The following is a 14787-nucleotide window of genomic DNA, read 5'->3' on the forward strand; positions in this document are numbered from 1 at the left end:
GAAAGGGGATAGAAAAGAATATCTATATATGTTGAATTTTGATGGTGGCAATCTAAAGATTTTTCAAATCTAACTGTGGAGAGGTTTCTCCAAGCTCATATTTCAATCAATTAAAAATCAATCTAATTTACATAACATTTTATTGTAAAAAATCAATCTAATTTATTTCATACCCTTCATTTGGTAAGAATATAGATCAAATTCTATAAGATCAATTATTATTTAGGATGTAAACAGATTGGATTCGAATCGAATAGTAGTAATATCATATTTGTATTTTTTTATATTCGGACTGATTCAGATAATATTCTATCGGTTTTCAGACAGATTCAGTTGGATTCGGATAATAGTCGGATGATTTTTTTTTTAAAATTAATTCTTCTAACCAGGTATAAATATAAATTGAATACAAGTTTTTTAATACCTGTGGAAGAATTTAGCAACTTTGATATTTATTTTAGTAGAAAATTTAGAAAAATATTTACATATCTCAAGTAAGAAATTTATAAACATAAGAAAACAAATCCAAATAAGCAACTTTATCGGATAATTTTATTGGACAAATAATAGTCGATCGGAAAGGATATTGTCATATCCACATCTTATTAGTAATTAGATGGATTTGAATACTCCTAAACAGATACGGATGTGAATTCAAAAGCAGATTTCGATTATCCATTTATATCCCTAATTATGAGATATATTTTTAGAGAAGAATATTGCATAATTTGCTTGCCCTCCTCACATCAGGACAAGAGCGCCATTGAGGGATATGTCAATTAAGAAATTTTCTTTTCGTTTCTTTGTGTTCGTGTTGGGAGCAAGCGATGAGTGGGACCAAAGGGTTACTGTGTCTTAAATATTTTGGTGTTCTACCTTTCATGCTTCGGTCTTTAAAGGGTCCAATTTGGAGAGAGAAAAAAAAACATTATCATTGGCTGATAATAATAGTAACACAAGTAATACTTTTCCCAAAAAATATAGAATTCCACATCAAGTTGCTCTATTAAAACGAAAAAAATATGTCATGTTGGATTACTTGCTTCTAACAATAATGGTTTTGGGTTGTGATGGAATGAACTAGGTCTTTACTCTAGCTATGGGTTATGATGGATGAACTAGGTAGTTCTTTAATCTAGCTAAAGAATCATAAAAATCAACACACACATACATAAAATAAAATAAAAAAGGGATTGGTGAAAAAGAAGTGCCAACTCCAACTCTGGTTCCTTCATGTAAAAATGTGTATATATAGTTTTTTTATTTATAGAAATTTGCAAATAAATGAGCTATAATTGTCTATCATATCGGCTTCCTACACTTTACTGTTCCATAAAGTTTGATGTTCTACCTTTCATACTAAAGCTCTTAAAGCAAAATTTGGAGGAGAAAAAGAAAAAAAAAGAGAAGCACCATTAGAGAAGGCATTAATAGACAATGGTAACACAAACAGCAGTTTCCCAAGAACATAGAATTCTACATCAAGTTGCCATTAAAACCAAAAGAATACGTCATGTTAGATCATTTGTACTTTAAACAATAACGAGGTATCGAATATAGGTTTTGGTTTTAGTGAATGAGCTATAGGTCTTTAATCTAACTACGTAAAGAACCATAAAAATCTGTTAGTTTTAAGTACATAAAAAGGCACGGTGTTAAGTAAGAGAGATCAATAACACATAATAATAAAAGAATAAAAAGAGAAATATATAACAGTAAACAGAAGTACTTGATAGTTATCCATCATATCTGGCTCCAACACTTCAATTTTAATTTGTGCTTCTTGTTAGGTTCTTGACGACCCTACAGGGTCTACTTCCTTAAAGCACAAATATTCAAGTTTTTGCATGTAAAACTAGCTACTACGTGTCCATTGTGAACGCTACCTTTCATGCAGTCTAGGGTTTCTATTGAGTGGACTGTGATTTGATAAGATTCTTTCTAGCCTGAAAGCAAAGGTGCAGGGAAGTGGGGAATGTTGACTTTTTATTATCTTTGATTGCACAACTAATCATAAAAGAATGAACTAGAAAAGCTTATTGGTCTAAACTTTTAAACCCTAAAATTTTTTAAATCACGACAAAAAACACTAACACGTGAACACCACAAATTTTAGCATATTTTTTTTCTAATAATAGTCCACTTTGAACATCTTGGCTTGGCTAAATTTGGCTTGCCCGTGAAAGAGAAGCTAAAACTTTGTAACTGAGGTCAGAGAAAGTTACAGTATAGCTAGAGCAGCCAAAGATTCCGGCCGGCCATGTTTACCAGAAGTGCAGCTCAGCTCCTTGTAGTAAGCCCACAGCACACCCACCCAGGTGGATTCCAGAGGACCCACAAGGAGGCAGTGGGTTCCAGGTGGGTGCTGTACATGGCAAGTGATTGGAAGGTTCATACAAACAAGAAGTGATGGGGGGTTTTATCAGGTTCTAGAAATGTTTTGAGTTCTCTAAAGTTCCATAATGGGAACTGTTCAAGTCTAAAGATCCATGTGAACAAAGAGTTTTCTGAAAATAATCGGGTAATGAAGGTGAAAAGGGGTATCATTTGAAGAAGATGAATTGAATAATGATGGAAGGACTGAGGAGCCCATAGTGATGTGTGAGGGGAGTTTCCAACATTATTAATTAGTAGTGATTGTATTCCTTTAGGACAGTAGAATAAGTTTGAACCGGGGAGGGCTATAAAAAGCCTTTTTTGCCTTGAACAATGGAAGGAGACAAGTGTTAAGAAATTGAAGTGAGAGACAGAGAAAGAATGGTGAACAACCACCTCGAAGCTAGTTTAAACTAGTGGGAGGTTGGATGTGAGCCTGCAAAGAAGCCCACAAGAACAAAAGAAAGAGAAAGAGAAAGAGTGAGGAGGGAACATCAATGGCACGAGGTAAAGTACAGTTGAAGCGGATCGAGAATCCTGTCCACAGGCAAGTCACCTTCTGCAAACGCAGAGCTGGGTTTCTCAAAAAAGCTAAGGAGTTATCAATTTTGTGTGATGCTGAGATTGGTATTATGATCTTCTCCACCCATGGCAAGCTATATGAGCTTGCTACCAAAGGGTATCTCACTCTATCTTTCTCTGTCTGTCTCAGTCTCTCATCTCTATATCTCTCTGTGATTACTTACAGTGTTTCTCTAACTTGTTTAAGAAGCATGGAACAGTTGATTGAGAGGTACATGAAATCAACTCAAGGGGCTCAAATTGGAGAAGCTGAAGAGAAGTTTAATTTGGTAAGTTCCCCTGTTTCCTTAAATGGTTTAAAAAGAGAAGATAATATTATTCCTCCCTAGTGTTCTACCTATGAAGGAAAGGAAAGCAATCTAAATTTGCACCTCCTATATTGACATCAACAACTCATATGTTTGAGATGTGGGGACTTTTTCCTCTACGTATACACACCTTCATCTCTACTAAGCTTTTTTTTTTTTTTTTTTTCCTCCAAATATAAGCTGAAAAGTATCGTTGAGAATAAAAAGGAAGAGCAAACCAAGCAGGCCAAATAGTGAAGGAGTAAGCTCGAATATACAAAAAGGAAAACATTAATGAAACATAAGCAGCCAGCTTATCAAATCCTTCTTTTTCCAACTCATCTGCCCAAAATTCGTGATCTTGGCTGCCACTAGAGCTACCTCGAGTTCTTCCACCATGTCCAGATCTTATGCCTTTTGGCCTATGGTGAGATGTTATGTTTCTTATTTACTTATTCTCTGGGGAAAGTTTTCTTAGAAAAATCTAGGTCTCCCTTAGCTGAAGAACACTTTGGTCTTCTAATTTGACATCAACCACATAAAGTGTAGCTACTGATCTCCAGCCCTAATAAGAACTTGGCAAGAACAACACATGTCAATCATGAATAATTTTTGTTTCCTCCAATAAAAATAAATCGACTTTTTTTTCTTCTTCCATTTCCACTTAGTGTCTAAAGCTAATGATATTTTTATGATCTTCTTGAATTTAACTGATTGTAATTGTTGATACGTTATGATTCATTTCCATCAGGAGTTACGAGAAGAAATAAACAGTTTAAAGCAAGAGATTCAGCTTCTCCAAAAAGGACTTGGGTAAGATTTTACTGCTCTTACATTTTAAACACATATTTATGTTTATTATCTAACTGAAAATTAAATTAAAATTTTTTATTAATTTCTAATAGAATAATGATATTTATTGCTTCATGATCTTGCATATGGCAATACATGTGTATACTCGAAATTTGCATCTCAAAAATGGCTAGAAATTTTTAATTTTTTTTTCCCACTAAGAGCTCATTTGTATTAAGAATTAAAAAAAAAATTACATCAGGAAAAGTTACATTTGCGGAGCATTGATTCCCGTCTTCTTCCTCACAACCCCTGTGTTTCACATTTACAGAGCATTGATCCCCGTCTTCTTCCTCATTGATCCCCGTCTTCTTCGACACACCCCTATGTTTCACATTTACAGAGCATTGATCCTCGTCTTCTTCCTCACACCCTGTGTTTCACATTTACAGAGCATTGATCCCCGTCTTCTTCCTCACACCCCTGTGTTTCACATTTACAGAGCATTGATCCTCGTCTTCTTCCTTATACCTCCTGTGTTCCAAAAGAATATCATCAAAAAGAAAATTTAAAATAGAAATGCCCCTTCACTATCAGAAGAACTTATAATCTAAGTTTGTTAATGTTTTGAAATTACTTCTTGTAGACTAAAATGCGTTTCGAACGTTCCACCTTGGAGCAAAATTTTCTAAATGAGATCTAGGGGCTTATAGACAGCTTAGAAGAGATATGTATATCTTTCCATATAGGTATTTATATAGAGATTTTTTTTTTTAATTAATATAGATGAGCATTTTCTTTTCTCTCAGGTGTATATATGGTGGGAAGACCGAAAATATGACATTGGATGAATTACTTGCTCTAGAGAAACAACTTGAGATTTGGATGTGCCATATTCGTACAACAAAGGTAGGAAAATCACTTGACAATTTAATTCTAAATGATTATATGATATATATTTGGTTTTTATTTTATAGAGAAATAATAATTGCTTAAACTTTTAACTTCACAGATGCAAATAATGTTTGAAGAGATTCAATTGTTGAAGAAGAAGGTTTGTTGCCCTAAACTTTTTTTTTTTAATAAAAAATTATCAACTTTATTAAGAGAAAAACAAAGAAATTACAAGAAACATTGTATACTTAAACCTGCAATAATAGTTGTCTCCAACACACCATCACTCACCATATCATTATCAAGTGGGAGACTTGGGCAGGGTTTGGCATGATTTTGATTTTTTATTTTTTCCCAAATAAATAGAAATGGAAGCATTTGATACGATTTATACAGTCTATTTCTATTTCAAAAGTGTTGAGAACCTGTTTTTAATTTTTCTATGAAATTAGCTTTCATCTGTTTTTTTTGTGGTGGTTCTTAAAACATGTGACTGGAATGGTTATGAGTGAGGTTAAAACAGTAGATTCAATTTCATTTATAAAACCCTCATTATCTTCCTTCTTTATTCCTCCATAAACCCCTTTATGTCCGATGACCAAAGAAAAATTATTTTATAGGAATATATACCAAATGTATTTTATTTAATAAAAAAACCTATTTTACCTATTGATTACCAAACATTTTTCATATTTTGATCCAAAATAAATTTTCTATTGATTTTTCAAAAATAAGTAAAACTTAAAAATGAAAATCATGCCAAAGAGAGCCTTACTCAAGAGAGTATCTCCGAACTAAATATGATAATGATAATTAGAGTACTCAATAAATAGCTAATCCAGACTTAGAATCCATACAGCAGACCCCATTTAATCAGGATAAGGCTGAGGTGTTTTAAAGGTGCCTCTTTTACCTTATACCTGTCAAATCTACAGCATTTCTCGAATATAATTGATAAGAAACATAGTATTTTCTATTTATCAATTGACATTACATGCATTTAGAATGCAATTTATCTTTGTTTTATTCCTAAAAATATATTCTCCATGTTGATTTGAAGGAGGGAATACTGACTGCAGCAAATGGGTATCTTCAAGGCAAGGTATATATTGAAATATAATAGTTTGGAATTATCATTCTATTTTCACCCGAATTTTTACATTATATACTGACATAAATGCCCCCCTCTCTCTCTCTCTCTGTTCTTATTTTTATTGCAGATATTTGAGCAAACAGGGATATTTGAAATGCCACCATCTCTACTAGGACTTTCATATCCACTAACAATTCAAAATGAGATATTCCAGACTTAGATGGTTAGGTAACCAGTGATTATAACAACACTGGAAGATTGTAGTGAAGGATCATTAGTTTTCTCTTTTAAGGTTTGTTTTGTATAATTAATTACTACCTAAATACGAGTGGTGTGCATGGCTGTGTGATTGTGTATTTGATGTATTGTAGTAGCATCATAAGGTTGAGCAAAAATGGGGTAAATTACATAATTGCTGCATGCTTTCTTTCTCTTTCATGAAAAATCTTGAGGCCCTGTTTGGATAGCAGAAATGTGGGTTTGGTACAAGAGAATTTTTGTCGTTGAAGTACCATTTAGCTAAGAATTGAACCAGCAGCTTCTGGTATGAAGAGCCATATACATAATGAAGCATTGCACCAAACCAGTATTGTGTTTGTAGAGCAATAAGATGGTGCAGTAATGGTTTCTGATCACTCTCACATGCATCACCATGCATGGACGAAAGCGAAAGTTTCCATCAATGTCCTTTGACAAGTGCCAAGGTTTGAGCAGCTGGTTTCTCATAAAGGCTGCTTCATACTCCAACCTCTTCTCTGTGTTTTCCCTTTCAACTTAATCCATTAACAGAGAGAAACGTTTCTCATAGCAAAAGCTCCCCAACTCCCCAGATCACCTGAATATATACATTTACTGCTCGTTCCCTCCAATTTTTCTCCATTGAAACTTGAAAATCCCACTCCAGTGCTCTACAGCTTCGGCCACTGCTTCGCACAGAAACCGTGTAGAGAAACTAACAACTCTCCAATATTAATTCTTGGGCTCTACCAAACAGACCCTCTATGAGACAATTATTACACATGAAGATTTGACAATAAGGATGTATATATATATATATATGAGGATGAATTTGACCTGACCGGTTCGAGTAAATTTTCACAATTTTAGATTACCGGGTCCCATATTCGTGGTAGTCAAAAAGTCAACATAGCTCAATAAGTCAACTAGTTATTATAGAGTTAATGAACGAGTGGGTCAACTTCTAACCACCAAACCATGTAAGGTAACGTAAAATTCGTCTCTCAATTTTGAAGGAAAACCATTAATGTGTTTGGTGGTATAAATGATAAAGGTGATTCGTTACAAATCTAGCCAAACAGGCCCCGGCAAGTAGGTAAATTCTACCTAACGTACTTAGTCTTTACTCCAGAAGAAAACCCTAGCTAGCTGTACTTGTCTGACCATGAAAATCATTATTGATCTTCTCTACTCTGCAAAAGAACCCAACTCTGCAAAGATGAGATGCCCTCTGTGTTTACTGTTATACCATATATGACGATGAAGAACTGTAATTTTACGAAACCATGCATCAGAAGTTCCACGAGCCTGTAATAAAAGCTTACAGTTACTGCTCAGTTAAAAAACAGATGGGCAAGCAGAGAACATTAACTACAGTTCCACCTACCTCGCGTCCTTCAAATTGCTTATTAAACTCACCTAGCTCGAACCAACTCATCACTTGCAAATTAACGCAGTTCATTATCTCCATGCCTAGCAGAATGTTCTTCTCACTCTCCTTTCTAACCTTCCTGTTACTCGGTAGTAGTAGTGTTTCAGGCCAAGATGATGGAACAACACCAGAGTTAGTTCCAGCCATGTTCATATTTGGAGATTCTCTAATCGACAATGGCAATAACAACAATCTTGCTTCCTTTGCTAAGGCCGACTACTACCCTTACGGAGTAGATTTTGATGAAGGCCCAACTGGTCGCTTCTCTAATGGTTACACCATGGTTGATGAAATCGGTAAACCCCATTCAAAACCCTAGCTTCTTTCTCTCTGTCTCTTCGTTTACATGCATGCATGCATATATGTATGCATGTCTCTGATAATGTTTACTTCTTTGCAGCTGAATTACTTGGCCTTCCACTGATTCCACCATATTCTGAAGCTTCTGGCGATCAAATGCTTCATGGGCTTAACTACGCTTCTGCTGCTGCTGGTATTCTTGACATCACTGGCAGAAATTTTGTAAGTCTCTTCACCACTTTCATAATTGACTCCGTGAAATTTAAAAAAAATGCAAAATGCTGATGTGGGTTTTGATCAGGTGGGACGCATACCATTCAACCAGCAAATACAAAACTTTCAGAACTCCCTTGATCAGATGACTGGCAATCTAGGTGCTGATTCTATGGCAGACGCACTCAAAAGGTGCATATTTTTTGTTGGCATGGGGAGCAACGATTACCTCAACAACTATTTGCTACCTAACTATCCAACCAAGGATCAATACAATGGTGAACAATTCGCCGATCTATTGACTCAACAATACAATCAGCAACTCACGGTGGGTAATTCCTTGACTCAGCGATTTGGGCCCACTGAATAAATGGGCTTGGGCTTATTTGATGCAGAATTTGATTTGGTTTCATTTGCATGTAGAGCTTATACAACCTCGGAGCCAGAAGATTTGTGATATCAGCGTTGGGAGTCCTGGGTTGTTGTCCAAACGTTCTGGCACACAGTTCCGGCCGGTGCTCCGATGCCGTCAATCAGCTCGTCGTTCAATTCAATTCCAATGTCAGGTCGATGGTTGATAGCCTTAACACTAATCTTCCTGGCTCCAAGTTCATCTATCTCGACATCTATAGCATGTTTCAAGACATTCTTAATAACCCTAGCCAATATGGTATATGTTCCAGACACATGAATTATTCTATCTATCTAATGATCTTATCATTATCATATCATATAATAACCTGGTTGGCATATATTGTTATTGTGTTTTAGGGTTTAGTGTGATCGACCAAGGGTGTTGTGGAATTGGGCGTAATGGTGGAGAGATCACATGTCTTCCATTTGAGACACCTTGTGCCAACAGAGATCAGTATGTGTTTTGGGACGCTTTCCACCCAACTTCAGCTGTAAATGTCATTATGGGGAAGGAGGCTTTCAAGGGAGACACCAATGTTGCATATCCCATGAACATTGAACAGCTCGCAAATCTTGATCTCTAGCTTTACTCTTGCAATTGTAACATTTTCGATTCAAATGTCTCTTTTGAATTGAGCTTCCGAAGAATCTCACAGCTAGTATTGTTCACGTCTCATGTACAACTTTGCATGTCTTTCTCTAGTTCATCATTTTATAATTGTGACGTCGTACATTTATGAATAATTTTTTATTTCTTCAGGATTTGCTTGCATAGAATAAATAAACATCACACAGCTTTTCAAGTACACTAAATACCAAACACAAAGTAATCAATCAACAAGGAAATCCATGAGAGAGTCCTAGAGCATGGCTAGTTGTTTAATATTCATGGGGTACACAAATGAACTAGACTTGGAAGCAAATGAAATTCCGGCAAGAACGATGTTTGCAGCCTCAGTAGGATGAAATGCATCCCAGAAAACATACTTTGATCTGTCCGCACAGGGTGGTTGCAGTGGAAGACAAGTAATCAAGCCATTATTCTTTCCCACCCCACAGCAACCCTGGTCAATCACTTCAAATCCTGTAGGCATGCCCCAAAATGTTTAGAAACTCAATAACTTGCAAACCATATGCCATTAAGAAGAGATTATGAAAGAGTTCCGATCACCACTTGTTAGGGGAGAGGTATGTGCTCTCCTCATGCTTCTTCATCACACAATAAAGGTAGGAGTCAATGTGAAATCCACTGAAGGTCTCATTTTTGATTTATTTTGTTGACTCCAGTCTTATTGTGTAGTAAAATAAGAAACATGAGGAGGAGAGCACAGACCATTCCATGACAGGTAGAGGATTCAAACTCATTATGAAATTAAATTAGCGAGTCATTAATCTAAATGTTACCATAAGATGCTGCATTTGCTGTAAGACTTTTAGAACTTTCAAACATGTTCATATATACGAATCTTGCTCCAGGAAAACTCCCTCCTTTTTTATTGAAACGATCCACCAGCTTTTGGAGGCCCGAGTTGAAGAGAACAATCGCGTTGTTGATGCTCTCATCGCAACGGCTACTATTTGGTTTTCCTTTTCCTTTTCCTGTGCCGGTTCCGGTGCCGGTGCCGTTATAACGAGCTAGCTCATAAGGAATGCAACCAATCGGTCCAACTCCCGTAACCACCACCTTTCGTGCCCCAAGCTGGTATAGTTCCTGTCAAAGATTAGTAATTAACCTATTAACGACTAATTTTTAAAACTAAATTTTTAAAATTGAATTTACGAGATTACTAACCGTTAATTGGCGGGAATAGTCTTGAAGAAGCGAAGCAGCAAAAGCTTTGGGAGTGTATTGTTTACTAGTTGAATAGAAATCAGGCATAAAATAGTTGTTCAGGTAATCGTTGCTTCCAAGACCAGAATAGAAGATGCATTTGCTTAGATAACCAGAAACTGCAGTTTCGTTTCTTCTGAAAAACATCCTCATCTGTTGCACCGTGCTGGCAAAATTTGATACTTGCCGGTTCATAGGCACATGATCTCCCTGCATGGCAAGATATCAGAATCAAACCAGACCGACCTAGCAAGGTAGAGTTCTATGCTCTCCTCACATTTTCTTTACCATACAATAAGAGTAGACTCACATGAGAACCTAATGGAATTCCACCTCTGATTCATTAGAGATAAGTTTTATCGAGAAGTATGACAGAGCATAGACCACCACCCTAATGGATAAAGAATCTCCTATATAAGTGCATGGTTTGAAATTTGGAAACACAGTTGGATCAATTAATTGAACTTGGTTGAGCCGGAATAAAGTATGGACCGGGCTGCCATGGTTTAGACTTTAGAGAGAAGAAATACTTTACCAGATTGTTGCCAGTTTCATCCCTGATACCAGCTGCTCCTGATGCAAAGTTTACTCCTCTTAGCATTTCAAGACCTCTTGCTGTTGAATATGAAGGTATAAAATCACGAAACCCTAGAAGTTGTGCTGAAATGATGAATTCAATTTGTCAATCAAAATCTTTTTTATATGACATGTTGAGACGTAAAGAAGGCAAAATGACTATATAGACACACTGATGAAAGGCAGAAATCCCACTCTCAATGATGTGCACAGAGAATGTCAATTTATAAGAAATCTAGAGCTATATAAATGAAGGGACTAACCCAACAAATAAAATACGAACCTAAGACATCGACTATGGTTCGACTATTGGTGAACCTCCCAGTGGAACCCCGAGGGAAGTCAATGCCATAGGGCATGTAGTTGGCCCTAGCAAGTGTAATTATCCCATTGTTGTTTCCACTGTCGACCAAGGAATCTCCAAAGATGTAGAAACATGGCACACCTTCAAGCTTCTGTGAAATAGCTCTATAATTACATAGCCACAGCAGAGCCACCAAGGTAAACACCAAAACAAATTGATCACTAAACCCTCTCATGATAGCTAGAACTAGATGAAGTTCTTGACAATGGGATCGATATATCTTCCCTTAGCTAGCTCACATTTATATAAATCCTGTGCGATCCTTGGCATGTTGGCAAGCTTTGCTTTAATGGATTTCTTGTGATGTATGTGTAGACTTTCAGGAGAAGAATATGACGAGTAAGACATCATGAGAGCCCTCAAGAGTGAGTGATACGTCATTGAATTCCTCCTTTTAATTAAGGGGTTGGGGAAAAAGGTTCAAAGGTAGGTTATCTGCGGTGAAGATGGTGATGTCTCGTGAGCCATTTGAGAAAAGGAAACTCAGATGGGCCCTCTTAAAGGCCCACCAATTAAGCGTGTCAAATTATGTAATAATCCAAAACCGAGTCGAACTAACCAGATCGGGTCGACCCTTAAACCGGATCAGATTTGGTTCAATCACAAATTAGATTTGGTTCGGCTCTGGTTTAAAGGTTGGAATCAATGGTTCTAATCGAAATCGAACTAGAACCAGAACCCAGAATTGATTTAAGTTTGTCAAAACTATTTAATTAGTGCATTTCCATGACTCCATATATGTTTATTCAGGATTAATCTACATATTTCATTCAAAAAATTTAGGCTAATCAAACAATTAATTTTATGAACCATGACTCCATAGATTTGAAATCTCTACATTTTTTAAATTTTCAGACTCAAATAACCAAACAGGTCCCTAGTGTAATATATTATGTGTGGATTCTAATGAGACTAACACCGTTAGTCGCTGTTAAGTATATTCGAATTTTAAACGTTGAGGGACCAAAATGCCCCTCATGTTATTTAATATATTGTGTTATTATCATGATACACTATTTCGCCAAAATTCGGCGAAATATCGATGAATGTCGGGCGTTTCGGTAGTTGGCGAACTAAAACTCGATATTTTGCTATTTCTTGAGATATATCGCCAAAATATCTTGCGATTTTTTAGCCATTTTTGCAATTTTTAGGTGATTTTCTCACTATTCTACAGCAAAATCTTTAAAATCAATGAAAAATCTTACCAATTCTATTCCAATGATTTAATACTCAAAAGGTAATTGTGTGCTAAATGTGATTAGGGAGGAGAATCTACATTGAATAATTTCTAAAAATAATTCAAATTAGGAAGACATTTTATAGCAAAATCTTCAAGATTAATGAACAATCTTACCAATTATATTCTAGTGATTTATGCCTCAAAAATCAACATACCAAATGTAGTTAAGGAAGAGTATATACATAGAATAATTTCTGAAAATAATCTAAATTAGGAAAACATTTTATAGTGATTTAAGCCTCAAAAGTCAACATACCAAATGTAATTAGGGAATAGTATATACATGAAATAATTTATGAAAACAATTTAAATTATAAAGGAATTTTGTAATGGAATCTTTAAGTTGAACGAGTAATAATTCCAATTATGTTCGAATGATTTATGCCTCGAAGGTTACATGTTAAATGAAATAATTATTTATAGAAAATAATTCAAATTTATCAAATATTGCTATCAAATAGAGAAACAATAAAATTTGGACTCAAACTTATTTAAGGGCATTAATATCCCTTGTATCTCTTTAGGATATTAATGCCCAAATTGTTACCGTACAAAAAAAAGTTTTGAAAATTTGAAACGCTCCTTTTAATTAGTAGCTCTTATTATAAAAGCTCACAGAGTGCCAAAGAGTTAGCCATCAAGGTCTCCATAGTTAAAAGAAATGGAATATCGCAAGCATTTGTTATTTGGCTGTGTTCTTGCTTTGCTTCTCTTATCTGAGGCCATGAGTAAGTAGTATCTCTTCTACTTAATTCTGCTTTGTATCAGATTTTTTTCTTTCTCTTCTACTCAAATCTCATATATATACTTTTTTTTATTTATTTTAAATAAAAACTTTGATCAAACTGTCTTACATACGTTTATTTTTAATTAATAGATTTCTTTTATGCTTCTATTCCAGTGGATCCGATATCAGAAAAGAGAAAAGAAATCATGGATGGTAATGCTGTGCGGCCTGTGCCTGGATCAGTGACAAAGATAACGTGTGACACTGAAAAGTGCTACTCCGACAGCGTTTGCAATCAAAGTTGCATTTCAAAGGGATATTCAAAGGGTTCGTGTGAAAATTTTGCTAATGTCGGCTGTTGTTGCATTACTAGATAATAATATTCAATAGTTGATTTCCTTATCTTAATAAATAAAAACCTACTTGTTTAAACTAAATTTGTTTGTCTCTTTTTCTCAAATGGAACTACTACTTCACAGGTACGATAAAAATAAAAATAAATAAAACTAGAACCTCAATGGGGGCTCAGTTGGTAAAAAACTAACTACTTCAAGTAAGATGTCAAAGATCGAATTCCTCAAGGCCAAAAGCGAAGCGGGCCCAAATCGTTTATAACGCCCATTCTGGCAGCCGCTACAAGATGGGCGACACGTGGCACATATGAAATAGTAACCATCAATCGTTTAAACATTTTGATTTTCATTTTAACTGGTCCAACCACAGTGCGATTATTCGTTCACCCTCTAAAAGTTGAGAAAGTGAGACCCCCTCTATATACATAATCGGGGGATATTTTCTCGTTAAATTATTTTTGGATTTAGACATCTTTAAGCAAATATGAATTCGAATTTGGAGGCAAATGTTGAGCCCCTCTATCATTTTATTAAGATCTTGGATTTAGAATTTGAGTAGTTTAACTTGTTTATGTTGGCTAACATTGGTAGATACGATGGACAATGACACTTAGAAGGATCCGTGCAAAGTGTAATTTTAAAAAATTATCTCAATGCAGATTTTTTTTTGGGTAAAAATCTAAATTACTTCCGAAGGTGACTCAGTTGGTAAAAGACCAACTCTTCTATGTAGGAGGTTAGAGTTCCAAACCCCAAGGGTGCGAGACAAAGCCCCACCTTTATGTATATTATATGTAAACAGTTATTCATTGAGGAGTAAGCCAAGATACACATAAAAGTTGGAATTGCCATAAATTGTTGCCCCCTAGCCGGAAACTCTATCATCTTCCCTCCCGTTGTTCCCGTCTTCACTCGCAAGCCTCGTCGGAAACCCTCTATCTAATACCCAATAAAACACCCCCCTACCCCTACCAGTTCGCATAGAGAGAGCGAGAGAGCTTTGTTTGATTGACGATTCTCAGTTTCAATAAAATATCTTTTTACGATTTTACCCTTCATAAGGTCAAACCGTA

At 35.6% G+C, this 14787-nt stretch overlaps 3 protein-coding genes across 5 annotated transcripts; 2 read left to right on the forward strand and 1 right to left on the reverse strand.

Moving 5' to 3' along the window:
* The first annotated feature begins 2607 nt into the window (after positions 1-2607).
* Positions 2608-6416, forward strand: LOC149009710 (MADS-box transcription factor 26-like). Of its 3 annotated transcripts, none has more exons than XM_089162961.1 (7): positions 2612-3055; positions 3149-3227; positions 3997-4058; positions 4847-4946; positions 5050-5091; positions 5992-6033; positions 6152-6416. In XM_089162961.1, the coding sequence occupies exons 1-7, from the start codon at positions 2874-2876 to the stop codon at positions 6242-6244; spliced, it is 600 nt and encodes a 199-aa protein (XP_089019087.1). In that variant the 5' UTR covers positions 2612-2873; the 3' UTR covers positions 6245-6416. The 3 variants fall into 3 exon arrangements, with proteins under 3 accessions (XP_089019085.1, XP_089019087.1, XP_089019086.1); XM_089162960.1 differs by having other exon boundaries at positions 2614-3055; positions 3146-3227; XM_089162959.1 differs by having other exon boundaries at positions 2608-3227.
* A 1314-nt stretch (positions 6417-7730) lies between these two features.
* LOC149009711 (GDSL esterase/lipase At1g71691-like) lies at positions 7731-9339 on the forward strand. The gene is made up of 5 exons (XM_089161454.1): positions 7731-7989; positions 8094-8215; positions 8295-8534; positions 8630-8876; positions 8978-9339. The coding sequence occupies exons 1-5, from the start codon at positions 7731-7733 to the stop codon at positions 9202-9204; spliced, it is 1095 nt and encodes a 364-aa protein (XP_089017580.1). The 3' UTR covers positions 9205-9339.
* Positions 9313-11589, reverse strand: LOC149009712 (GDSL-like Lipase/Acylhydrolase superfamily protein). The gene is made up of 5 exons (XM_089161453.1): positions 11311-11589; positions 10987-11111; positions 10413-10661; positions 10025-10331; positions 9313-9704 (listed from the first exon to the last, which is right to left on the reverse strand). Exons 1-5 carry the CDS (start codon positions 11564-11566, stop codon positions 9481-9483), a joined length of 1161 nt encoding a protein of 386 aa, XP_089017579.1. The 5' UTR covers positions 11567-11589; the 3' UTR covers positions 9313-9480.
* Positions 11590-14787: the final 3198 nt, after the last annotated feature.

Source organism: Hakea prostrata, chromosome 7 (genome assembly GCF_041222555.1).
Source record: "Hakea prostrata isolate BN-2017 chromosome 7, UWA_Hpros_2, whole genome shotgun sequence".
Lineage (NCBI taxonomy): Eukaryota > Viridiplantae > Streptophyta > Magnoliopsida > Proteales > Proteaceae > Hakea > Hakea prostrata.